Here is a 27,595-nt window from a genome sequence, read left to right on the forward strand (position 1 = left end):
ACAAGAAAAAAGATGCCGGGGGCCAGGAGCAACCATGCTGTGTACATACTTGGTATCCAGCACCTATATGTTAACTATTCTGTGTTGGAAACTTGTTCGGCTGGAGTGGGAGGAAGAGTTTGTCACGAGTTTGGTGATGTTGTTCCTTGTATTGTCCTTTTTTTTCATGAATGATTCATGACCTTGTGGGGACTCTAGAAAGTTGGCTGTGACAATGTCCTTGGGTCGGATGCTGCCGAGGACTCCTGTGGGGTCTGCAAGGGGAATAACTCAGACTGCATAATGCACAGGGGACTCTACAGTAAACACCACCGTACCAACCGTGAGTAACTCTGGGTCATGCATTTTCTAGCAAGGGGGCGGGGTGGGTGGTCAGAGCTTTTGTTGGGAGATGCTAAGGAAGAGGAAACAGTGAGTGATTTGAGGCCCTCCATTTCTCTTTCCTTCCGGAGCAGTGGTTTTCAACCTATGGGTTGCAACCTCTTTGGGGATCACTTCAGAACTTCAGAAACACAGATATTTACATTACAATTCATAACAGTAGCAAAATTATAAATACGAAGTAGCAACAAAAATAATTTTATGATTGGGAATCACCGCAACTTGAGGAATTGTATTAAAGGGTCACAGCATTCAGAAGGTTGAGAACCACTGGTGTAGCCAAAAGTTTTCCTGTGTCCTACAGCCACTTGGTCCCAAGTAAATGCACAGAGGCTTATATCAATTACAAACTGTTTAGCCTATGGCTCAGGCTTCTCGTTAACTAGCTCTTACAACTTAATTCAACCCATTTCTATTAATCTATGTTTTCCCATGTGGCTTCGTGGCATTACCTGTGTTCTGTTACATCTTGCTCCCCCAGCAGCGCTCAGCATCTCCTCTGACTCTGCCTTCTTCTCTTTGTCTCTCTGCTTGGATTCCCCACCTGGCTCTATTCTGCCTTGCCATAGGCCATAGCAGTTTCTTTATTAACCAATGGTAGCAACACATATTCACAGCGTACAGAAAGACCATCCCACACCACACTTGTCTGGAGCTTCTGGTTTTATCTGTAAGTGGGTGCTAGGTTCTTTGAATTAAAATGACCTTTAGGAAGATTACAAGACCTGTCCTCCACCTAATGAAAAAGGACACCCAGAGCTAGCAGCAGCGCTAAACATCCCATTATGGAGAAGCTAGGTTCAACTAAATGCTGCATTCCTCTATCCAGAATACTACCAAGTAGTAACCATTCCTTCTGGAGCTCGGAGTATTCACATCTATGAAACGAACATATCTACCTCCTACATTTCTGTGCGCAATTCTCTCAAGAGATATTACCTGAATGGACACTGGAGTGTGGATTGGCCTGGACGATACAAGTTTTCAGGTACCGCCTTCAACTACAGACGGTCCTACAAGGAGCCTGAGAGCTTAACCTCCACTGGACCAACCAACGAAACACTGATTGTGGAGGTAGAGACCAGCTTTTGGTTCTGGGGCTGGATTTGGTGGCCTGGAGCTTTTGTGAGCTTATTGTTGTGCCCCTAATTGCAAGTATGTGGAGGAACTGTAGCTACCAGAAACAGGAGCAATCCATCCAGTGGTCTCAAGGGGGCAGTAGACTTACTGTTATTGTCTTCCCTTGCTTGGTGTATGAGTGTGTACATGTTCTCACCTGTGTTAACTTCTCTGGGTCTTTATCAGCAGATTTTATGGGTGATAGCTGCTTTATTTTAATTAATGTTTTATTTAGCTCACAGACTTACAGGTTTTGTTATAATATGGCTGGCTGTGTGTGTGTTCTTGTGCTTTGTATTCACTCCCTCATTACCCTCTCTTGTCCCTTTTCCCCTCATGTCGTTCTTCATCCATTTGGTGCCCTTCTGATTTAAGGTCATGGTTGGATAGAGAAAGATGATATATAAATAGAGATAGATGATAGATAGATAGATAGATGATGGATGATATAGATAGATGATAGATAGTAGATAGTTGATAGATATTAGATAGATGATAGATGATTAGATAGATAGATGATAGATAGATAGATGATAGACAGATGATATAGATAGATGATAGATGGATGAGATAGATAGATGATAGAAGATAGATGATTAGATAGATAGATGATAGATGATTAGACAGATAGATAGATGACAGATAGATAATGTAGATAGATAGATATAGATAGATAGATGGTAGGTAGGTAGGTAGATAGATGGATGATGGATGATATAGACAGATGATAGAAGATAGATAGATAGATAGATAGATAGATAGATAGATAGATAGATAGATAGGCAGACAGATAGATGATAGATAGATAGACAGATAGAAGATAGATAGATGACAGATAAAAAGATGATAAAAGGTAGGTATTAGGCAGAAATCACATATGAAGATGCTATTTTATCTTTCTTCCTATTCCTGTGTCTTGATTCCCCTCTTTCTCATTTTATGTTTATTCGGTCAGTCCATCATCCTTCTACTTTCATGTCATATATGTGTGTGTGCATGTATTTGTACATCACAGATATGAGAGAAAACATGAATATTTGTCATCCTGAGATGGACTTACTTGTTTGTATTGTGATCTCCAGTTCTATCCATTTTCCTTTCAATAACATAATTTCACTTTTCTTTTTGGCTGAATAAAGCCCCGTTGAGTGTATGGACCACATTGTATGTGTACCACATAGTGTATATACCACATAGTGTATGGACCACACAGTACATGCACCACATAGTGTATATACCACATAGTGCATGTACCACATAGTGTATACACCACATAGTGTATGTACCACATAGTATATGCACCACATAGTGTATGTACCACATAGTATATGTACCACATAGTGTATGTACCACAGTGTATGTACCACAGTGTATGCACCACATAGTGTATGTAACACATAGTGTATGCACCACATAGTGTATGTAACACATAGTGTATGCACCACATAGTGTATGTAACACATAGTGTATGTAACATATAGTGTATGCACCACATAGTGTATGTACCACAGAGTGTATGTACCACATAGTATATATACCACTTGCCCGTGGATGGACAGCTAGACTAATTCCACATCTTGGTCATTGTGGATAGCACTACAATAGCCATGAATGTACATGCGCCATCTCTGTGGTGTGCTGACTTAGATTCCTTTTTTGTATACATCAAGGAGTACTATAGCATGTGGTATTCTAGCATTAGTTCGGTGAGGAAACTTCACACAGCTTTACACAGTGGCTTCGTCACTTTTCTTCCCAACAGCAGTCTCTGAGGGCTCCACTTTATCCATATCCTTGACAATGTTTCTCAAGCATCACTTGTCTTTTTAATGACAGCCATCATCTCACTGCGATGATAAACTTAGAGCAGCTTTAATCTGCATTTCACTGATGCCTAGGGATGCTGGACACTTTCTGGCATTGGTTGGTCATTTGTATATCTTGGTTTTGGTCATTGTCTATTCTGTTCACTGGCTCATATAATGACTGGATGGTCTCTGTTTACAGAATTGGGTTCCGCAGCTCTGTATATGTATTAGATATTAATCACTGACCTGGTGTTTGTGAGCAATGATTTTTCTATCACTTGTCTCCTAAGGATGAGATTGTTTCTTCTGCTATGCTCTTCTTTTATAAATTGATTTTTTCTTATAATGTATTCTGATTAGTTTCCCTCCTTCAACACCTCCCAGATCCTCCCTCCCCTGACCCATGCAATTGCTTAGTTTCTCTCTCACTGGAGAAAAGACATAATAATAATAATAATAATAATAATAATAATAATAATAATAATTTGTTTTGTCCTATTCTGGGTTTTGTTTATTTTATTTGCTGTGCTGTTGTTTTTAATATTGTGCAGTTCCATTCACCAGCTTCTGCTATTTCTTGAGTTATGGAAGCCTTTTTGAACTTTTTATCTACAACTCTATTGTGAACGTAGTCTTTATATTTTCCTCTAGCAATTTCTGAGACCCTGATCTTATAATTAAAGCCTTTGATCCATTTTGTGTTTTCTTTTAAACGAGATGAGATCTGTGAGTCCAGTTTAATTGCTCTACCATGGATACACAGTTTTCCTAGCAGGACTGAAGATGCTGTCTTCTTTCCAATGTATGTTTTGGAAAATTTGTTGAAAGTCAGGACGCTCTATCTGAAAGAGTTTAGTTCATTCTTTATTTTGTTTCATTGGTCTCGATATCCATTTTTTTTCTTACCAGTACCAAGCTGGTTTTGTTACTATGTCTCTGGAATATAGGCTTACAGTAGGAATTGTGATGGCCCCAGTGTCGATCTTTTTGTATGGGTTGTGTTGGCCATCCAGGATGCTTTATGCTCCCTAGTGAGTTTCAGAATTATTTCTCGTATCTCTGTGGAAAATGTCATTGGAATTTTGACAGGAATTTACTGCATCTGTGGATTGCTCTTGATGATATAGCCTTTCTCACACTGTTAATTATGCTGAAACATCAGGTTTTTATGCATTTTAGTTTACTTTTCAATTTCTTTTTAAATTGTTTTGAAGTTTTCTGTATTGAGATCTGTCAGCCACGCAGTTAAGTTTATTCCTCAGAATTCATTTTAAGGGATTATGAATAGATTTGTTTTCCTGACTTCTTTCTTGGCATGCTCACCATTTGGAGAGAACCTACTTCTTTGTGTATATTTTTGTAATAATTTCCATTGGCTTCTGAGGATGGGTTTATTCTGTCTCTTGGCTGATAGGTTTTTTAGGTAACTGTTAAGTTCCTATGATCTGTGGTATGGTATGAGTTTGAATTTTCTTTATTGCTTTTGTTGTGGTCTATATGTTCTGTTTGTCAGTTTGTTTTCACACTTGTGGAAAGTGTGGCATTGATGTCACCCACTACTGCTGTCGTTGGACAGCCAGTGCCTCCATGTCTGTTTATGCTTGTTTCTTGAATTTGGATCGATCAACGTTTGATGCCCATGTATACATGATTTTTATATCACCTTGATGGATTGTCTTCTTTATTAATATGTACCAACCTTCTTTATCTCTTCTAATTTGGGCTTAATGTCAATTTATCAGAGAGCATAGCTTTCCCTGATTTTTTTTCTGCCTCACTTCCATATCTTCACTTTCAGGATGGATGCCTCTTTGCCAGTTTCATACAAACAATCCATTCTTACTGTTTAGTTCCACCAGCTGCTCCACGTCTTTCAACTGGAGACCTAAAGGTGTTCTGTTGAGAGGGATTTATTGAGCTCTGTAATTTTGTTTGTTCTTTTCTTAGTAGATTCATTTTTCCAATTTCTTTCTACTTTATTAGTATTAGGGTTTTGGTAGTTTACTGTGGGGGACGTTGTAGTATTTTCCTATGTTTCCTTTTCTCTATCTCTTCCCCACATAAAACTTATTCTTTCCTGAGTGTTTTTAATAGATTCTGCCTTTCTTCCTTGTCCTTATATAATGTTCCTTTAACTATCCTCTGCAATGGCCGCCTATGGTCATGTCTTGCTTCAGTTGTACTTGTCTTGAAATGTCTTTAGTTCTCCACAGGTTTCACTCTATTTATTTACTTACCATTTGGCATGTATTCTTCCTGGTTTTAGAAGATAATTTTGTAGCATGTATCAGATGGACATTAGAAAATAGACACTGTTTTATCATATGATTATTTTTTATTATATTATTTTATATACTAGTTATCAGGTAGCCATTGATTTTAATTGTAATTCACTTTATGTTTTCTCTTTCTTCTTCTGCAGCTTTTGTTCCAGGGCAGGAACCCTGGTGTGGCCTGGGAATTCTCACTGCCAAGGTCAAGTGATAAGAAGACCCCAGCTGCCCACCATAGCTACACATGGGCCATCGTACACTCAGAGTGCTCTGTTTCCTGTGGAGGGGGTAGGTCACTTCTTATGCAGCCCCAGAGGAGGTATGTAGGTACCAAACAAATGTAGGTACCAAATGCCCAGCCTTGCTGCACATGGGCCATCATGCTCTCTGAGTGTTCTGCCTCCTATGGAGGGCATAGGTCACTTCTTATGCTTCCCTAGAGGTGGTGTGTGGGTACTGAATGAAATCAGGCCACTGGTGATGAGAAACAGAATCATACATGGAAATATAGTGATAGAGTGTGAGAGTTTTAATTCAATCTTATTCATAAAATTAACTGTAATTTGTCACCAACTCATACACTCAAATCTACCAAGAAACTTTGTGAATGTTATAAAAACTATATTGATCGTGATAGTAAGCATCATGGCAGAAAGACATAGTAGATAATAGACTTACTACCTTAGTAGCACAGAAATTTAAAAGTGAGAGATCCAAGAAATTATTTCATTTTTTTTTTATTTTGGGAATTTTCTTTGTAGTTTAATGTATCACCCACCTTTAGAGAAAGTTCCATGAGCTTCTGAAAGTAAGTTTGCTGACTCTTAGGCTGAGTATTCTGAAGACATATTAAGCCTCTGGCTATGTGCACATGATGAAGAAGGGCCACCATTTAGAAATCACAGCCCAGGGCTCAGATTACCAGAGACACCTCTGTTTGTGTTGATGCAGATTCACAGTCTACTCCTGTTTCGTGTCTATCATTATGATGAAAGACCACAGCAAAAATTGACTTACAGGAGCAGGGCTTGGTTTTAGCTCACAGTTTTAGGTTCTAGTCCATCACTGTTGGCAGGAGCTTGGCGTATCCATCACATCACACCCACAGTCAAGATCTGAGAGCTTGCCTGTGCTCAGCTTAGTCTCTCCATTCATATATGGTTTAGTGCCCTCTGCCTAGGGAGTGGTGCTCATCTGCAATGGGCTGAGTCTTCATATTATCAATTAACTTAATTCAGACAGCCTCCCAAAGACATTTCCACAGGTCAATTCAACATATATGTATAGGATATAGGCCCTTATTGAAACTCTCCAGGCCAGTCAAGTTGACAATAAGCTAACCGTCATGCAATCTCTCTCTCTCTCTCTCTCTCTCTCTCTCTCTCTCTCTCTCTCTCTCTCTCTCTCCTTCTCCCTCTCCAAGGAGCATGCTATGCTCATTGCAGTCAAGATAAAAATCCCACATTGTCATCTATGTGCACTCATTGTGGTCTCATATACAGTATCTTGTAGAAACCACAAGGGGTTCAGAGTAGGACTCTTGCAGCCAGCTCATATTCCAAGGTGACTTCTGAAAAACATTTGAGACTGCCTTCTCTCTGTAAAGTTGAGGAATCTGTGATGATAAATGCCAGAAGTCAGTCACCATCCACATCTTGGAGATGTTGGTATTGCTGTCTCTCTCTATAGCAACCAGAAGTTTGGGGAATGGCCCAAGACCACCTAACAGATAACTTAGCTTGAACTCATCTGCTGAGTACCACGTACATGGTCTTCCCACTCCAGCAGACTCCAGATGGATGTACTTTTTTAAAGTTACATTTATTTACATGTGATTTATGTGTGTGTTTGTATGTTCATGTACACATGTCACCATGTGCACATGAGGAAGTCAGGAGACAATTTGTTGAGGTCAGTTCTCTCTTTCCACCACATGGGTCCTAGAAATCAAACTCAGGTCTTTAGGCCTGACAGCAAGTGTCTTTACTCTCTGACACATCTTACTGGCCATGACTCCACTTTAGAGAGTTATGCCCATCAGTCCACAAGAGACTTGTATCCAGGAAACACAATGTTTTCTTCCACCATCCTCCTTTCATAATATTTTGTTGACACATGAATGTATACCTCACCTACAGGTGATGCAGCTCATGGCCATTAAGGATTTATTTAGTCTCATCTCCTTAATTTCCCTTGTGGAACCTCTATTAGAAGGCATAGGCAATGTCCATATTTATTTACTGACTGTTAATTAATGTGACTTATTTTGAAGTGAGGACTTTTATTCTCCTACATTTAACCACCAATTCATCCAAAGTGGTCATCTTGATGAAGTGGTTATTAGAATGTATTATCTCCACTTCTGAACCTTCAGAGTTTGAGAAGTCAATGGAATCCAATGACATTCATCTTTTTATATATACATACTGTATTTCTATCATATTGTCCCCTGATTTGGCCTTTCACTCCAGTTAGTCCCTTTTCTCTTCCCTAAGTAGCACCCTCTTCTAACATCATGTCATTCTTGTGTGACTCAATGAGTTACATCAGGGTTGTTCACAGGACATAAACCCCTTACCAATGGCTACACTACTAAAGAAAAGGCCTTTCTCTCATGAAACATTAACTGTGTATAAATCCTCAGGTAGGTATGGGGCTTACAAGTCTTCCTGTCTTCTATGATGAGGTGTTTATAGACACGATATTACACAAATAATCACAGTTGCTGTAACAACCATGCTATGGCTGTAAGTCAGAGAAATCCAATAAAAAAATAATTGATTACTACTGACACTAAATTGCCACTATTGCACTACTAGGTATTTCCTTCCTGGGTACTCAAGTTTTGTACATGGGGTCTCTGAGTCAGACTGCTGATAACAATCCCATCCACCTTATCCTATAGACCATCTTCTAGCACTTTGAGAATTAGTCAACAGGGAGGAAACTTCCAGCCCAGTTCTGACTTGGTTTCTCTCGATCTTATTACCAAGAATGTGGCGTGATGACATTTGGACTTCAGAATGGAATCCTTGGTTTCCCTAAGTCTGTAAAATTACTCAATACGTTCATGCTGTTGGAACTTTCTAAATCACAAAAGCCAAGTAGAGTTGTTTAAATTATATGCTGCCTGAAAATAGCTTATTCACCTGGTATACAATCAAAATTAGAGCATGAAAATCCAACATCAGTATCATTTTCATATTTCCAGTTCTTGAAGAATGATGAACTGCTCATGAGTCTGATAAGAATATCTCTTGACTGTGTCTTCCTTTCTCAATGGCTTTGCACGGTTCCTCACCTGGAGGAAAATTTGATTCATATACTCTGTACTTTCAAAATCATGTCTCGTACAGACTTTTCAATATGCTGTGTTGCATCATCTTCTTAGCTATCTACAGATATCTAGTTCCCAAATCAGAGAAGACATTTGGAAATGTCTTCACCACTTGATTCAATACCTGTCACCTGGCATCAGCAGTAGGGGTCCTCCTTCTGGGTTTACAAACAGCCATTTGATCTTCTGTGATGGGCCTGACTCTCTGGGGAAATGGTGTCCTGGTGGTCATGAGCTGCCACTGGTCTCCACCTTCCTTTCTGGCTACTTTGTCTTCTCCTTAATCTCTGCTCTTTATTCATGACATAATCACACTTTAGTTCAATTTTCCTGCTCTGTGGGACCCGAATGGACATTCATCCTGCCCCTGGGATGTGGCAGTGAGAGCCAAGAGTCTTGTAGGGATCTGGCTGATCTGATGGGGTCTGTGCCCAGAATGGAGACTTAAATTTGATGCTGAACTCAATTGTCTGCTGTTTATTTCATGAAGGCATCAGCTTTTTTTTTTTTCAAATTTTCATGAAATGTAATTGAATCTTTTTTCTGTGATTCAGTTGGTCCAGTGTGTCTCAAGCAACTAATCATAAGTTCCTGATCCGTACTGAAATGTTTACAAAGCAGGGCTCAAGGCAATGGCCCAAGCTCTCTAATGCACAATGGGCATTTCTGGAGATGAGGCTTTTCTTTCAGATGAATGCATTCACCTCAAACATGACTCAAGCATCCCCAACAAGCTTTAAGACGGGTTTTGTAAACCTCTCATATCTTTCCTTAATACTCTCTTCTTCTATACTATTTCTGGTACTTATACTTTAATTAATTCAGAAGTTAGATTTGGAAAATTGAAGAGAAATTTTCAATTAGCAACCTTGCCCATATTTTATTACTATCAAATCATTTGTTCACTTGTTCATAAATTCCTTCCCTCAGCAAATGCTGAAGTTGAGATCCGAGAATAAAACTTCTTAAAGCTATCCAGGTAAATGCATGAGATCCAAGAGACTATGGCTTTGTCCCTTTGTGTCTGGATTGGCAGTGAAATATCATTGAATTTCATGAACATGAATTAGTGACTTTTTAGTAGATAGCCAATATCAGTGTGGTATACCAGGAGACCTCATGAACAAAGTGGGTGTTTCTATGAACTCATTGTTTCTTAAATGTATGATGACGACCAGGGCTGGGACCTGAGCCTTTAAGTGTGTGGAGGGGGGGCATGCCTGAGGAGGCCCAAGAGGGAACTGATCTTCAGGATATGGGGATTGTGAGCTACTCAACATGGGTGCTTGGAAATGAATTTAAATCCTCTGCAAGAGCTGTATGCACTATTAACAAATGACCCATCCCTCTAGCCCTGGTTTTAGACATGTTGGATCCACAAAAACACACTCAGTCTGGAGTGGGATTTTCCTAGTCTCCATGTGTGGTGATGGAAGATTGTAATCCTATTGTATGAAATGATCCACAAGGAAACCCAGTGTGACATCACAAGTGTGTGTCCTGTAGAGCAGTATTACAGAGATAGATCCAGATAGCAGGGCTCTCTGGTCCTACTGCTTTAATTGTCTACACTTCCCCATCTGCACAGGACCTGACTATTACACCCTCCTACCTTTGCTTTATGTGAGACAATGTTCTGAAGCTCAGCATGACTGCTTCCCTCTTTGGAACTTTACCAGAGGAACAAGGTGGCAGAGATGAACTGGAAATGATACTGGGTTTCAGTTATCTTTGAGTTGATTCACTACCTCTGTGTCCTTGTGTCCTTGGCCAAGAGTCTGATAAATTCAAACTGAGTTTCTATCCTCAATCTTATCTCCCTACCACCTAAAGGAAAATAAGTGAGAGAAAAATAGTGTGTGTTCTAGAGAGAGAAGACCCTTTCCTCAGTGGACCTGAGCTGGATCGACACCACACAGTGTCTTCAAGTATGCTTATAGTTCAGGGTGAAACAAAGAAGTCCCCCTTACCAAGGAGCACTCACCCTTCCTCCCATAGCCTCTCCATCAGGGCACTAGGGTTAAGTGTCTGTCCTGGGCCCTGAGCACAGGACACTTGCCTGATCCTGGTGGACATAGCCATCTCCTCTCTACACCCTACTGGGGTGTGTACTCATGCATACAGGGTTACATGTCTGTGCGTTTGGAACCTGAGACGGTGGGCCGTCAGTGTTTATGTCAATATTACTTGCACATCTTCTCATTTCAATATGGATTTTATTCCCCCCAAACTCATGCAAGAGTTCAGTCCCCAAGGCCTCATGTTAGTGCAACTAACAGAGTAGAAAATTATTTCCACTACAGTATTTAGTAGAGGAGCCTTTGGGAAAAGATTAAATTCAGCTGCTCTGAGGATAGTTCTGCAGGAGTCACATGCACAAGGAAATCCCAAGGATGCAAGGGGTGGGTGGAGTTGGATACACTGAAAGCACAGGAACTCATAGGGGAGGAGGGCTGCCACAGGCGTTTTCAGCACCAATGCAAAAGTAAGGGGATGTCATTGAAGGACACATGTCCTGGACTCTCATGGCCTGAGATGTAAGAATGTAGCTGTAAAAGACCAGAACCTAATCATGTAAAAGGTCTACCCTCTGCTGAAATATGAGATGAACATAATTAATATTAGTGTTTATTTAAATCAACTCAGTAGGTTACCTATATTAACAATAATAATTAAAAATGATGAAGTCATGAATTTGAGATGAAATGAGGGGGTATGGAAGTAGAAAAGAAAGGGATGGAAATGATATAAATGTAGTATTCATATATAAATTTTAACTAAATTAATATATTTGGGAAATTCGCTTTTTGTAAAATGATTTTATTTCATCAAATGAATGACAGCATTGGTTGCAAAACTATACTAAATTTATTTATTGTTTTGTTTATTCATTCATGACAGTCCTGGGGATTGAGCCTAGGCTTTGTGCTTATTTTAGGAAAACATTCTACCCCTCAGCTGTACCCTCAGTGTAAAACATATTGAATTTAAAGATAGAGAGAAATATGTCAATTCTGAAATATTGGGCATTCACACAAAGGCATGCAAGCATACTTAAGGCTTTTCAAAAGATTTTTAAGATGATTTTGCTAGCTCTTCTGCACTTTTATCTCTGGGCATGGCTGCAAGTCTTTATCACATGCTCCCTTTCTACAGGCAAGATGAACTCAAAGGAGGGATGCTACAGAGACCTGAAGGTTCAAGTGAATGCATCCTTCTGCAACCCCAAGACACGACCTGTCACAGGGCTGGTGCCCTGCAAGGTGTCAGCCTGTCCTCCCAGGTAAGAAGGCTCGGGGTTCACAGATCATTGGAGTTCTTGGGTCTGGAGACTGAGAAGTGATCATTGCCAGCTCCTGTTTCATTTCAGCAAAGAGACAAATGGAACAAGAGCTGCCTTAATGTAGAACCAGGAAAAAGACTCTAGGGGTGATAAATAGCCTGGAAATTCTTTCACCTGTGAGAAGGAGTTCTTCCCTTAGCATCCTGATGTTTTTATAAGCATGTCTATAGTGACAGTGGTAGATTCTCCTGAAGTCTCTGGTGTCAGTCACTACTGTTTGCTACTTACTTACTGATAACAGGTATTGGGAGAGCCATTCCCAAGGTCTGCCCAGAGTATTGTCACACTCTTGTGCATGGGTGAGCCAGGCTATCTGTCATCTCCTTTCTGCCCTGGAGACTACCACCCCTCTGTTCTCTGAGATGTTGGGTTGGGGAGTTTCCTGAGAGACAGGAGCTACTGGCCATGTAAGACCTGACCCTGGGACTTCACTGTCTTTGGTCTTTGTCTTTATGTGGTCAGGTCACAATGGGAGGTGAAAAAATCACTTGAGATGATGAAACTCTCACTTCAATGAGCCCCTTCACAGAGCCAAGGGAACTCAGACACTTAATAAAGACAATCCTGACAGGGTGGTGGTGGTGGTGTATGCCTTTAATCCCAGCACTCCAGAGGCAGAGGCAGACAGATGTCTGTGAGTTCAAGGCCAGCCTGGTCTACAGAGCAAGTTCCAGGATCTCCAGGGCTACACAAAGAAACTCTGTCTTGAAAAACAAAATCAAAAATAAAAAGAAAATCCAAAAAATATCTCTATGTGAAGATCCATAAAGTATAGCAAATGGATCCTCAATTTGAGGAAATGCTCTGCCGAAGTACATGACTACAGGAGGGCAAGTTGCCGGCTCTCCACTCTCCATGGAGCTCCATGTGAATCCAGCCCCACCCCTCTCTCTCCATAGCAATGGAGACACATATAACAGTTAAGCTTGGAGTTGCCCCTGTCAGAGCCTTCTCCAGAAGATGATGCCAACTCAATAGAGATGTCCCCAATGTGTGTGGGGATCTACCACTTTTCTCGGCCACCAGCCCCACCTCAACCACGGTTCCTTGACATCACATCCCATGGCTAGCCAGGTGTTGGTCAGAAGTTAGACAGGATTTGATGAACCCTCAGTCACTAGGGTCTCCAAAGATATTTTTGGGTTGTTTTTGGTTGGTTGGTTGGTTGGTTGTTTGGTTGGTTGGTTGGTTGGTTTTTTGAGAATCTGGGATTTATACTAGGGTGAAGGGATGTTCTTAGAATCCATGGACACTGGGGGCAATATTCTATAACAGCACTAGTCCTATAGCTTGCCATACAGCCCAGCCGGCTGATAAAAGACCACCACTGGCCACCTCTTATCTGAGTGTCCCACAGGATGAGCTGAGCCAGACAGAAAGAGCAGAGTATGCCATGGATTGCTCTGGTCCTGTGCAATTTAGACTCATAAAAATGAAGAAAATGGACTCTGGCCTGTCAGCTGGGGAACATGTGTGGGCCCTCTGAATGTGGTGACAGTTATGTGGCTAGATCTGTTTGGGGAGTCCTGGGCAGTGGGACCAGGACTTATCTCTGTGCATGAAATGGTTTTTTGGAACACATTCCCTAAGGTGGGATACCTTGCTCAGCCTTAACACAGGTGGGAGGGACTTGGTCCTAGTCCCAGTATGCCAGACTTTGTTGACTCCCCAAGAGAGGCCTTGCCCTCTCTGAGGAGTGGATTGGGGGGTGGGTGGGATGGAAGGAGGTGGGGGGCAGGAGAAGGAGAGGGAGGAGGAACTAGGATTGGTATGTAAAATGAGAATTGGTATGTAAAATGTAAAAAAAAATTTAATTAAAAAAGAGACAGAGATTCACCACATACTCCCTACTAATCAATAATATCCTCACTACGAACCTATCAATACTGCTAGTATATGATGTAAGTCAGATGGATATATTTTTGTGTGTGTGTGCCTTTGTGTGTGTGTGTGCACGCGCGTACGCATGTGTGTGCCTGTGCCTGTGCATGTGTGCATGTGCCTGTGTGTGTTCATGTGCGTGCATGTGTATGTGTGTGTGTGTGTGTGTGTGTGTGTGTGTGTGTGTGTGTGACCAAAAGCAGAACAATATCTTGGAGATTTAAAAATATTTCTGCTTTTCAGGAAACTTAGGAAATTCCTCATGTTAAACCACATATAAATCTCTCATAATATTTTCACTATTCTGGTCTCCAGGTCTCAGTGTGACTGACTCCAAAATGTCCACATTCCCTCCATACTCAATATAACTGTCACCTGATATTCCAACCTATGACACATGTCTCAAATACTTACAGAAATGAATAAATATATAGAATAAATAGATCTACTGACACAGTGGATCAATAAATTCATAGACATATAGATAGATGATAGATGAAAAATGAATGGTAGATCTTAGACACAGATTTTTAGATATTCAATTTATAGATAGAGAATATATTTATAGATATACAGATAGATTACATATATAGATGTATGATAGATATAATTAGATAGATAGATGATAGACAGACATAAATAGATAGATAGGTAGGTGATAGATGATAGATAGATAATAATTAGATAGATAGCTAGATGATATATAGATAGATATATAGATAGATAGATAGATAGATAGATAGATAGATAGATAGATAGATAGATAGATAGATAGATAGATAGATAACAGGTAGAAAGGTAGAGGATAGACACCTACATGCAGCATACATAGCTGTCACCCAGAGAGGCAGGCTGTATTGCCAATCGGTGTCTGTTTTCACATGATCATTGCATGTGTTGCTCACTGGAAGCTTTAATCAGAACTAGGACTTTGGAGAGGAAAACAGGAGACACTGGAGGATGTTGGGCACAGTTGGTCCCGTTGCTTTTTTCTCCAATACTGAAATTATTTAAAGCTGTGTCTCTGCACTTCTAAGTTTATTGAAGTTTCCAGATGGAGATTCTTTCTCTTTCAAGCATTTTTACTTTGCAGAAGAAGAGTTCACATTATACCATTTTGGGGGCTTTCTTCGATAACTGGGGAATGGAAGGCTTTAGGGCCCTGCGCTCTGTTCTGCAGAAAGGTGATTTACATGACCATCAGATGGAACTCCTAGGGTGTCAGTTTAAATCCCTCATACCCTCATTTCTGCTTGCCCTGTATATCAAAACCCCACAATTGGCCATTTCTCAACAATTTCTCATAAACTTACTTCCTAATTGACTTTAAAATTGTACCACGCCAGTGGGGTTGTAGTTCCGCCGTGAGTTGTTGTTATTAAATGGGGACCATCCTCATCTCTAAGGTTGCTTTCTGTCTTGCAGTCTGTATTATGTGGCATGAGCATGATGGAGCCAGCTTTGTGTCCTCTGTCTTTGTTCGGGCTGATGCATTCCAATCCTCTTTATTTTTAAATAGCTGTGCATATTCCTTCAGTGGGTTTTGTTTGATCAAGTGAAGAATATCTGTTTTATGTATAAATGCAATCTACTTTTATGAACTGTGGCCACAGGTGAGGTCACTTTGGATCAATCTGTTTATTGTGTCATCCATCTACCGGATGTTTCTTTTGTATCTCACACTTCCTGCCATATCTTAAAGTCAGTCGTATTTAGAATGTAGGTGTATTTTTGTTCACTGTTTCCAAATCTTTTTGAAAATTTCATATATGTATATAATGAAATATGATCACAGCCATCTCCCATTTCACCTTCCGGCTCCTCACATATCCTCCCTAATGACTGTTTTCTGTAGTTTATATTAACATTTTCTAAGAATACAAGCTACATTTTAGTGATTTGTTAAAGCATTTAATTAACGAACCACCTATGAATAAACAGTGCTTTTCAAGCATCTTCCCTTACAATGTGAGAGTCTAGAAGAAAAGGATTATTCCTGCCTTTTATTATTCGACCATGACATTTTTGAAAAGTATTAATAAGATGACTGAATCTTAGCACTTTCTCATCCTTTGTTCCCCTCCTGGCTGTTTACACAGCCTTTATTTTGCTAGTGAAGTTTCCAAGGAATCATGCACAGTCTTCTGTTACTTCCATGAAGCTCCCATGTATTTTAAGACAATATTCCTCAGGTTGTATTTTATATTAAAGCCTCGCTTTCAAACAAAACCTCCCATCACTGTGTAAACAGTGTCTCAGGGTGAGAACAAGATTACAAGACCCCATGAGACCTTACCAAGTCAGTTTGAGCCGTTTGCGCAGCTCCCATCTAAGCTCAGTGTTCTCCTCCTCTGCCCCGCTCAGCTCAGGCCCCTACCGTGTAACTAGTATCTTTCTCCATCTGCTTTGCTTTATATTGCTGTCACCCTTACTGCGTTCTGTCTCCTTTCCGGAATCACAGCCTGTTGATCTGTTTCGTAGTCCTGACGACAACTGTAGGGTTTGATGGTCTGTTCAAATGAACCAGGTGGCTGGGCCAGTCTCTGAGCTACAGTTTCCTCACTCTTCAGTTAGGTTCTTCAGGTCTTTGCTAGTTGGAGGGCATGAGACTAAAGAGGAGTCTCAGAAGGGTAATTATAGTCTGGGATTCTCAGCTGTGCTTCTCCCAGCTCCAGTCACTGCTCTGTCTTAACTCTCTCTTCTTGTTGTCTTTATCCATAGAATCAGTACTCCAACATTTCCTAAGAGAAGTCTAGTTGGTGAACCTGGGTTTGCTGAAGTCAGTCTTCCTACAAAGTTCTATTTCTTAATTGTGTGGTGCTATGTACCTCTGACATGAGCACTTTGAAGAAAGTGTTCTGTTCCAGGCTTCTTTCACCTACTCATTCTGTCTGGGTCATCTCTATCCAAGTCATTGTGAGACCTCGGGTACATGTAACTGCTGCTGCCAGCTCTGTGCTTTCCCGGTGCACTGTGGAGCCAGTGGTAGTGTGTGGCACAAGTTGTGTCTAGCAGTGGGTTGAGGAGGGGGTGTTTTGTTGTTTTGTCTCATTGTTTGTTTTTCTTCTTCTTTGGGTGTGCTGAGTCTCTCAGCTGTTGGCTTGACTTTTGAAGAAAAGAATCTGTGCTGTTTAATTTGAACCATCATTTCCATAGTTCCCACTGTTGTGGTTGATAGATTGTGCATCTCAATAAACTTACCCGGGGGGTCAGAGAACAGAACAGCCACAATATTAAACATAGAGGTGAGGCAGTGGTAGCACATGCCTTTAATCCTAGCATTCCAGAGGCAGAGATCTGTCTGGATCTCTTGAGTTTAAAGCCACACTGGAAACAGCCAGGTGTGGTAACACACACCTTTAATCCCAGGAAGTGATGGCAGGGAGCAAAAAAGGTATAAAGGCATGAGGACCAGGAACTAGAGACTGGTGCTTTTAGGCTTTTAGCTGTAGTTCAGCTGAGATCCATTTGGATGAGGAATCAGAAGCTTCCGGTCTGAGGAAACAGGATCAGCTGAGGAATTGTCGAGGTGAGGAGGCTGTGGTTGGTTCTGTTTCTCTGATCTTCCAGCATTCACCCTAATACCTGGCTCTGAGTTTGTTTTTATTAATAAGACCTTTTAAGGTTTGTGCTACTTACCATGACTTTTAATTTTAAAAAAGGATCAAAGATCTGTGTTTTCTTTATGAAGTTATCAATGTGATTTCTATCCACCAGCTGTCTGCTTTTCAAGCTACCAACAACCTGCACTCAGAATTCAGTCTGTCTGTCAGCAGGAGCATTGCTTGTCTCTGAAGCCATGCCCTGATCCCTGCCTGGGTAAAGGGTACTAGTGAGGGGCTGCCACAAAACTGGAGGTTGCCACTCTCTCTTGGTTCTCATTGTGACCACATAAATGATGTGTCTCAGCATATGACTCTCATGATCATCCAGAGAATAGGTGCTGCTCCCAGACTATGCCGGGCCCCAACTCTGTCACCTGCCCTTGCATATTTTGGGTACATTTGAACCTCAGTTTCACCACCTTTGAATTGGGCATAATACATTTACCTATTACAAAGATTTGTTATACATATTAGAATTTCTACAGATTATACACCTCATTTAGCCACTAGCCATCATTACTATAATATTGAAAAATCAATAAACTAGATGGATTTGGACACTGGATTTATCAGCACAGATCATTTGTAGGTGTTTGAGAATGTTGGAGTGTGTGTGTGTGTGTGTGTGTGTATGTGTGTGTGTGTGTGTATACACTGCCCAGACATTGCTTCTACACCTTGCCTATGATCCTTTGGAATGAATGTTCACTGACTGCTCCTCTGGCTATCACAGCCCAATCATTTAGACCATCTGAGCTAGAGAAAGAACAAGTCCTTAAACATGGATTTTCTTTGCCCCGACTTAACAGAAGAATATCAGGCATATGTAAAACCATTCAAATACAAAATAATTTCATATGTCCACCATACAAAGTTAGTATTATTGAGCATTAGCCTTTTAACAGTATTGACTGGTGATTATATCGATTACAACACAGTCAGTTTCACTAAGGAGACACCCACACACTTCAGCTCTCCTCAGGCCTTCGGTTTCTGCACAAGTGCTTGAAGAGCACTAGATGACATGACATTTGCAATATGAATCCCTTGAAAACTTGGAATGTCAAGATTGAAGGAGGATGCTTCCAAAGGATGATACAGACACTAGAACATAAATGTTTAGTTGGTGTCTTGGTCACTGCTTTATTGCTGTCAAGAGACACCATGACCACAGCAACTCTTATAAAAGAAAGCATTTAGTTGTGGCTGGCTTACAGTTTCAGAGCCTTAGTCCATTATCATTATAGCAGGGAGCATGACAGCATTCAGCCAGACATGGTGCTGGAGAAGTTGAGAGTCCTACATCAGCATCCACAAGTGGCAGGAAAAGAGTCACTGTGCCTGCCTTGGGCTTTTGAAGCCTCAAAACCACCCCATCCCTCAGTGACACACTTCCTCCAACAAGGCTATACCTCCTAATCCTTCTCAAGTGATACCACTCCCTAATGACTAAGCATTCAAATGTGTGAGCCTGTTGGGGCCATTCTTAGTCAAACCACACTGTTAGTTAGGTGTAATAGCTACAGTGTTATATAATTAGATCATCTAATGACATCAGCAAGGTTTTCAGGGCCTGCTTGACAGTGAAGAATCTAGCCAGTGAGCACTTAAGAGTTCCTAAGGAGAAAAAGAAAGTAACTAATCTGCAGATGTCCTGAGATGAGTGACGGTATCTGAAGAGGCGATTTCCATGGAGCCAGGAAATTATGCCATTGTTATCTTACCTGCCCTGTGGATTTATTTCCTTGAATCAGTCTCTTCACACAAGAAGACCTGCCTGCTGCAAAAATGGAATTCCCCAAGCTTTCACAAAAATGACGATTCTGACTTTTATAAGCATATATTCTCAGCAGAGATCTGATCATGTACTATCTACTGACCAGAAAGAACTGCCCACAATCCCCCAGCCCTTCATGCTCAGCTCCTACTCAGCAGCCACTTAACAGCTTTAAGGATACTACTGTCACTGTGTAGCCGCCACAGTAACTGCTGCTGGGTCTGCTGCTGCTGCTGCTGCTACTCCACACTTCCCAATGCTCATACCCACACCCCACCATCCAGCCCTGACTGACACTTCCCCATGCTCACACCCACACCCCACCACCCAGCCCTGACTGACAGTTTTCAATGCTCACACCCACACCCCACCATCCAGCCCTGACTGACACTTCCCAATGCTCACACCCACACCCCACCATCCAGCCCTGACTGACACTTCCCCATGCTCACACCCACACCCCACCACCCAGCCCTGACTGACACTTCCCCATGCTCACACCCACACCCCACCACCCAGCCCTGACTGACAGCTCTCAGTTTTTATACAGAACAAGGAAATACAGTGCTCAGTTTTTTCTTAGCAAGCTAGTTTCCCTGAAGGCAACATGGACGGAGTTCAGAGACTGGCACACACTTACTGTCTTTCTGCATCCCTTGACGCAGAGGACTGAGACTCAGGGAGGGCATGAGCTGATTTCCCACAGTAGGTCAGGAGGCTGGGGGTCTGACTCTGAGAACAAGCACATACAATCTGCTTCTTCGGTTTCTCTCAGAAAACTCATGGTGTTTATGGCAATTTGTGGTTTCTCAGTCACCGCAACTCTAGCACGGAACTCGAGAATCACCCTAACTAGAGCTTTCTAAATCCTGAGAGTGTCCCCACTGGCCATGTTTCCAAGCCTCAGGGGCTGAAGGGCTGTGCTCCAGACTGCCGTAGTCCAGATGCACTACACTTGGAACACCTGAAATGTACTCAAGAGCATGGTGACGATCCCTTCTACACACTTACCTAGGAATAAACATCCAATAAACTGAGAGGAAGCATGTCAGAAAAGCCTGCAACAGAAGGAGAGACACCACCGTGTTTACATCTCTGTGGTAAAAGGAAGACCCACAGCAGGGAAGCTCCGTCTCCTGGGATGGAACAAGTCCCTGATACTCCTTCTATAGAATGTCCTGGAAAAGGAGCCGAGCTCATTAGTCGGTGAATCCTCTGCACCCCAAAACTGCACTTTGCACCTTGAGCGGTGAGCAAAGCTTCCTGCCTTGGGGAGATCACACATGACGGAAGAAAGACAAGTGAACCTGAGTCCTCCGTGAAAAGTTCATATCCGTGTTGGGCACCTCAGCTTTCCCCCCAGGCCACCGCTTTCCCTCCAGATCACCTTCTGGAGAAGAAGAACGACATCTCAGAGGCTAGAAAGCAGGATGCTTCTGATGACTGGGAGGAGCTGTTTTGAACAGAGAAGGACACTACATCACTGATCCAAGACTGCCTGGAAAGGAAGTTCCGAGGTCCCTGTGCCTCATGGACAGTCAGCCGTGAAGAGCCACACACCACTCTCCCCTAGAGCAACAAAGTGTGCACAGACGGAGTGTGAAACAGATACGTGTGACAAAAACTGCAGGTGTGCAATGAGGATAAGCAAGCCACAGAGTCCCTGCCGAGGTGCACACCCAGGGCGCTTTAGAACTGGGTCGAAGAGAATACTCACCGTAGCTCGCTTGACCGGCCTTGTGAAAAATCTTATTTTTGCAGCAGTAAAGTGCAGTAGAGGAGGAAGGAACAGAGCCTCACTCTTCCCTTCTCTGCCCCTGCTGCTTCCCGATGCATGTGCTTGGTCATCATGGACTGGGTAGCTGCAGCCAAGATGCTCAGCATCCCTGGGCCTCAGCCTCCTCACCTGCAAACTTGGATTCAGTGTCCCCTGGCCCCTAAGGTACTAGGAATGTTAATGTAGCGCAGAGCTTGGCCTGGCACTGGCACCACGTGGGCTGGCTGTTACTTCGTGGGATTCACTGTGAGGCGCAGTGTGTGGGGCCACCTGGACAAGCTCATTTAGTTCTCTAGTATTTGTCCTGGGAATGTCAGGATTTGATGTGTGGGACTTCTCGGCCACTGTTGTCTCACTGTTGGCGACCACAGGCTTCTTTGTCCTCTTCCCACAGGACTCTAAGGCTGTGCGCCACACGAGTCTTGTGAGATGTCTCCGCTGATGTCTGTAGCTGGGTTCAATCCCTTCGCTCATCAACAACACTAACTAAATCATAAGGGTAAACTTTGGCCCTGTGGGCCCAATGCAGCTGCCACCAAATCTGCGTATATGGTTACAGTTAGGGCTGTAGGTGATGTGGTGGGAACACCTCTGCTTCCCAAATGGATCACTAAGCTGAACCTTTTATTGTCTGGCCCTTTTAGCAGGATATTTGCCTCCTCCAGGCCAGGTGACTGCATCCCTCAGCGAGAGTGTCTTCACGGAAAGTGCTGTGTCTGCGTCACCTCTTGCTGAAAACAAAATGATGCTGTTTCCCAAGCCTTGGATGCTAGGCTGCTCAGCAAAATCTCATGGGCATCTTTTAGGGTGACTTATATGATGTGTTCATTAGCAGATTCATCTTCTGAACAATTTGGGTGGCATCTCTCCTCAGCTAGGAACATGGCACATCCTAGGACAGGAAAGCTCCCAAGGGATGAAGCATCTTAGATGAGGAATTGTCACACCTATGTAGCACGCAAATTCATGTTTGTATAGATGGTGTTCACCTAAATATTGTAAGGAGGACATTCCCTGGCCAGCAAATAAGATACCTGGAGGACCCCATGGCCTATGGGTGTGAGCACGAACAAGAGGAAGAAAGACCTCATCCTCTTTGGGGGCATCAAATGGTGCTGCCTAAAAGCAACACAAAATAGCCCAGGCTTCTCATTTCTTGACTCAATGGGCCTCTGCAACTTCTTCTGGAAGCTGTTCAAGTACTTGGTTATGTTTTCTCTATGAAGCATGGGATTCATGAGTACACAAACACTTCTTTCCTATGCTCACTCATCTTCATGAGTTCTGGAATACTCTTCCGGCAGAGATGGAAGGCACTTTTGCAGATCTTTCTGGTATTTATAATTCAGTAAATCACTTCTTCCTCTTTAGAAAGGCATTAATGACTTGGTTTTCTTTACATAAACTATAGCTCTCTTCATTCAATCTTTTCCTTCCTCTCCACTTGTAGAATTTTAAAATTTACAATATTGGTGACAGACTGAATATTCTTGCATAATAATGTTCTCTTTATTACTTTATATGTGACAGGAAAACGGGAAGATGCTATACAACCAGTGTTCGTGTCTCTGTGGTTATTTCTGGCTTTAAAATAATTCATGTTGATTGGCCATGTTTTTAATGGCCTTTCAAAGATTTTCCAAAAACATACATATAAGTAATGCAATATGAAACATAGTTTTATCTCCTTGTTTGTGTGTGAAGTGGGTAAGGGACTTGGTTTATTGAGTCCTGTGCACCACATGGGAGCATGCTCACTTTTCTGGATAAGGGCTAAGGAGCATGCTTACTTTTCTGGATAAGGGCTAAGGATAAGGGCCAAGGGAAGGATGAAAAAGAGAGGATGGATGCCTCCATGAGAAGTGCAGCTCATGGTTCAGCAGCTCCTGCTGTATGCCAGCTTCTGTTCTTCTAAACACTGCATGGGGGAGGGGTTGTGTTAGGATGAACTCCAGTCTACAGATGATGATACAAATAGGGATGTTCATGATTTTCCAAAAGCCTCCCAAGAAAGAGGAGCAGAGATTTGAACCCAGACATCCTGACCCAGGGTCGCTTTTCTATCCCACAGCGCGCTACCCCTGTGTTCAGAACCCAGATGGGCAGCAAGGTATGCAAGGTCAGGAGCAAAGACAGGCTTTGATTAGCACAATCCTCTTGGCACATGGTCACAACCTGAGGGATTTCTATATCTATAGGAGAAATGAGTTCTCCGCAGCACGAGTTCACTGTGGCGAACCCAAAAGGAAACTGTGAGGAATACCATGATGCTTCACCCATAGCCACTTCATGTTTGTGCTCTATTGGTGGAGACTGTCAGTGGGAGAGACTTTGCATTCAACCTGTGAGTTTCACAAAGAGCCAGTTCTGGAGTATGCATTCTGTGGACAGTCGGTGTGAGCCACATCAGTGAGGAACCTGCCACCAGCACCTCGCCCACAGCCACAGTGACATCCAGTGGTCCATCATCTCCAGTGACGCCGTTTCTGCTGACCCTTCCCATAGACACAGAGCCTTTCTCTAGATGCCGTCCAGACTGTCTCCTCACCGTCATTGTTTAGAATCTCAAACACCATCTAAGGCCTCCGACTCCCCACAGCCCTCACTGCTACACTCTCATCCTCTCCAGTCCTTGGTTCTCTAAGATGTGTCTCTGCCACACTGAATTCACCATGCTGTCACCTTGGGGGCTGTGCAGCCCATCTTAATGCTGCCAATTCTATGTGGCCATCATTCCCATCGGCTTTCTCAAAGTCTATCTGGCTAAGCATGCTGCCTGGTCCATGGGCAAAGGCCTCTGGGCTCCCCTGGGGACAGCATCTACTCAGCTAAGTAAAGTGAAGGCACAAAATGGCATGATGCCTCACGGCTGCAGTGAGGAGCTTTGCTGGGGAGTGGGACAGTGACTGTGGTTTATCGGATAGTGGCCAGCGTCCAGCTTCAGTGTAGGGTCCTGTGCAGGTACCAGGAGCTGAGATGGGCCACTGACTACTGAAGGAAGTTACTCATAAGCAGGGGTTCTGCATGGAGGGTCAGGAGTCAAGACAAGGCCTGTCTACCCACTGTTTTTTAAAAATCAGTGAATTTACAGGATAGCCAGGGGGCTTGAATATTTATTTTCACTTAAGATGCGTAATGGTGTCATTTGCTGAGTTTCTTAATTGATGGCCCAACCCTCTCGATGAATAAGGATCCACCTCCAAGGTCAGGGCACCGGGTTTTCAGTTTGAGTTTCTGAAATGAGTGAACTCACCCCACTCATCTCAGAGCAAAATCACTTTAGATTCTTTTTTTCATTTTTCTCCATGTTTTACTTTTTCCTCAGCCACACCTAATTTGACAGCAGTCCCACTTAATGACTGGTCTTTACTGAGTCATTCCCAAGATTCAAGTTCATTTTCTTAGAAACAAGCCTCTTTTTTCATGCTCATGTTTCACAAAGTTACACCAAACCTAATTACATTACATAGTTCCAGTGACAAGACCAGCTGGCATAAACAGGTTTTAAAGGCTGACGCAGTGGGATGGATGGAACCCAAAAGACAACAGTGACAGCAAAGGGCTGTGGGCATCCGAGGGCAAGCTTGGCATCTCCAGGATGGTGCTTCAGTGGTGAGCAGGTCCAGAGAACTCCCTCGGGGTGAAGTCTCAGGGAGTGGATACCTCCATTCGGTGTGAGTACACACCACCTTCTAAAGAGGCCAATGTGAGCTCGTGGGCAGGGAGGAGACCACCCAGGCCGCATGGCCGATATCTTGGGAAGAATACAGCAGACACAGGGGACCACCAAGACAGATTCCCATCTGAGTGGTTCTCTACCGAGAGAGGAACATGAAAGGGTTCTGTGAGAGCCTGCCAGTGAGAAAGTGCTTATGCGCTTCAGTGCAGGATGGTGTAAGTACAGTCTGGATCACCTGGGCCAGTACTCAGCTGTGAACATCCCCCTGCCTCAGCCTGCCTTGTCCAAGCAGTGGGGATGTTTCTTGGCCACTTCCCAAGGTGGATTGTCTGAGAGACTTGGAGGAATGAACTACTGGAGACAATGTCCCCTAACTTCCCGGGTGGCTTTGCTTTGACAGCAGAAGGCATGTAGACTTCCACCAAAGCACCAAGGTGGCTAGGTTCCTGGAGGACATCCTAAGCAAAGGACCTTGCAGACCCAAGTACCTAAGGAGTAGCTTCCTCCTCTGCAGTAGGCCAAAGGGAGTTGTGTGGTGATATTTTGTGTCTGCTCTAACAAACAAAGCCGGCCTGAAGATCAGAGGGCAAAGCCAGTAACTAGTTAGCCATAGACCCAGGCAGTGGGTCTCACGCCTTTAATCCCAGCACTAGAGAGGTAGAGACAGGAAGTGATATGGCTGGACAGAGCAAGGAACATAAGATGGGAGGAGACAGGAGCTCAGATCCCTTTCAGCTGAGGACTGTGTAGAGGTGAGAACTAGTGCCTGGCTGCTCTTTTTCTCTAATCTTTCAGCTTTCACTCTAGTATCTGACTCTGGGGTTTTATTAACAAGACCCAATCCGTGCTACAGAGTTGCTGCCACAAACTGAAATTTGAACACAGGAAGCTCTAGTTATTTCCAACAGAACAAGGGCAAATGTGGACCTTGGTTCTGTCTGGGGACAGAGTCTGGGACTGAGACCACTGCCTGTTCCTGTTTCATTTCACTCATGCGTTGGCCACCAGATATCTTAGGCTAAACTTCCTCAGAGAAAAGCTGGTAAACAGGAGTCACTTCTGCCGCCATACCAGGATCAAGCACACCCTTCTCTTCCCATTCCCGGTGGAAACTGCATGGAGGGCAGACTTCCCAGGAACCATGACTCCACCTTCACTCAGGAATTAATCAGTCCCTCTAAGGTATCATGGGAAGGTCACTGCAACAGCCCAGCATTCTGCAGAGAGAACGTGCTCAGATGGACAGCTTTTGTTAGAACCTGGATGAACTGAGACCATCTGGAACATGGAGGTCAACTTGCTGTTTGTGTATCTCCCAGAATTCTCTCCTCCCTGTCTTTACCTGCATAAACGAAGCTCTGTGGTCCATACTGATTATTTGTAAAGTAATGTGCAATGACAGGACAGTAAGAAAAGAAAATCTGGTAGAAATAGCATTTTGGCCTCTGATAAGTGAATCTTTATACGCCTTTGGCTCCCCACAGTTTGTAAAATTAACACCACAGTGACTCCTTCGGAGCAAGCTTTTGATGTCTGGCTTTGCACGCTTCAACAGAGAAATCCTGCATCTAGACATAAGAACAATTCTGGGTCTGTGTCTGGCTCATTATAAATCTCTCCTTCAGCTCTACAAAGGAAAAAAAGTGGTCCAACTTTTTGAAGCTAAAGAAAATGAAGTAACTGCTAAGTGGAAATCCTTGAGGTGCCAGGGAGGGCTTGGCTGCCGGTACTTGCCCCTTGCCAGCCATTTGTCAGGAGTAGGCTTTCTGTTCTGACCTAGAGAGCAGGGCTAGACCCTGCACGGACTCCTAGAAGGGCATGTCACAGGTGACAAAAGAAGGTCGTTCTTGCTGGTCAGTGTATGTCTGTCGTTTGTGTGAACCACCTCTGGCGGAGAAGGTCGGAGAGCGTGCCCCAGCCATGCTGCACCATGACTTCTGAGCCTTCGGTGCTTGCTACGTGTTGGGAGAACCTGGAGATTCCAGGTGCATTGATTCTGGGTGCATCGTTCAAGAGATTGGCACATGCCCAAAGACTATACCAGTCTGCCACACCTGCGCACCTGGTCCCACCGCTCACACTTGTACATCTGCTTAGCTAACAGGCCCACTGGCTCCTACAGAGCTAGAACTTGTTTTGGGGATGGTGTGGAGAGATGGTGACAAAATGGCCCTGGCAGAGATCAATCCTAAATTCTCATCACCTGATAAGAAGGGAGAGCTACAGGACCTTGGCCACCTGCCTCCTTTACATCCTCCGTCCTCTGACCCCAGCCAGTGTGCATAGGCTGCTTGTGCTGTAACTAAACCGATTTTTGTCTTGTGGAAGGGCAGCTGCTTCAAAGTGCCCACGTTTACTGCTGAATGTGAATTGTCATATTTGAAACATTTCATTTGAAAAGGGTGGTGGGTCTCAAATGACTTACACACGAAGACGAGGTTTATGTGGCTTCAGAGCATGACCAGCACCCAGTCTCTCAGACCACAGAAGCAGCTAGAAGCTGCTGAATGCTGAGTGTGTATGTGCACTGGGTTGGGGGGGGGGTATCATAGAGCTCATTGGGGATCACTTACAAATGTAAAGAAGATAGCTTAATAAGAAGGAACCTGAGTACT

At 43.1% G+C, this 27,595-nt stretch overlaps 1 protein-coding gene across 2 annotated transcripts in view; it reads left to right on the plus strand.

Annotated features, from left to right (window-relative positions):
- Adamts16 (ADAM metallopeptidase with thrombospondin type 1 motif 16) overlaps positions 1-27,595 on the plus strand; it is a 117,011-nt gene that overhangs the window by 73,940 nt on the left and 15,476 nt on the right. For both annotated transcript variants that reach the window (XM_052742924.1, XM_052742925.1), the window contains 4 exons: positions 199-322; positions 1,211-1,455; positions 5,731-5,869; positions 12,075-12,201. In XM_052742924.1, the coding sequence (XP_052598884.1) occupies positions 199-322; positions 1,211-1,455; positions 5,731-5,869; positions 12,075-12,201 (635 nt within the window). The remainder of the gene's footprint in view (positions 1-198; positions 323-1,210; positions 1,456-5,730; positions 5,870-12,074; positions 12,202-27,595) is intronic.

Source organism: Peromyscus californicus, unplaced genomic scaffold (assembly GCF_007827085.1).
Source record: "Peromyscus californicus insignis strain IS unplaced genomic scaffold, ASM782708v3 Scaffold_18__1_contigs__length_77618521, whole genome shotgun sequence".
NCBI lineage: Eukaryota > Metazoa > Chordata > Mammalia > Rodentia > Cricetidae > Peromyscus > Peromyscus californicus.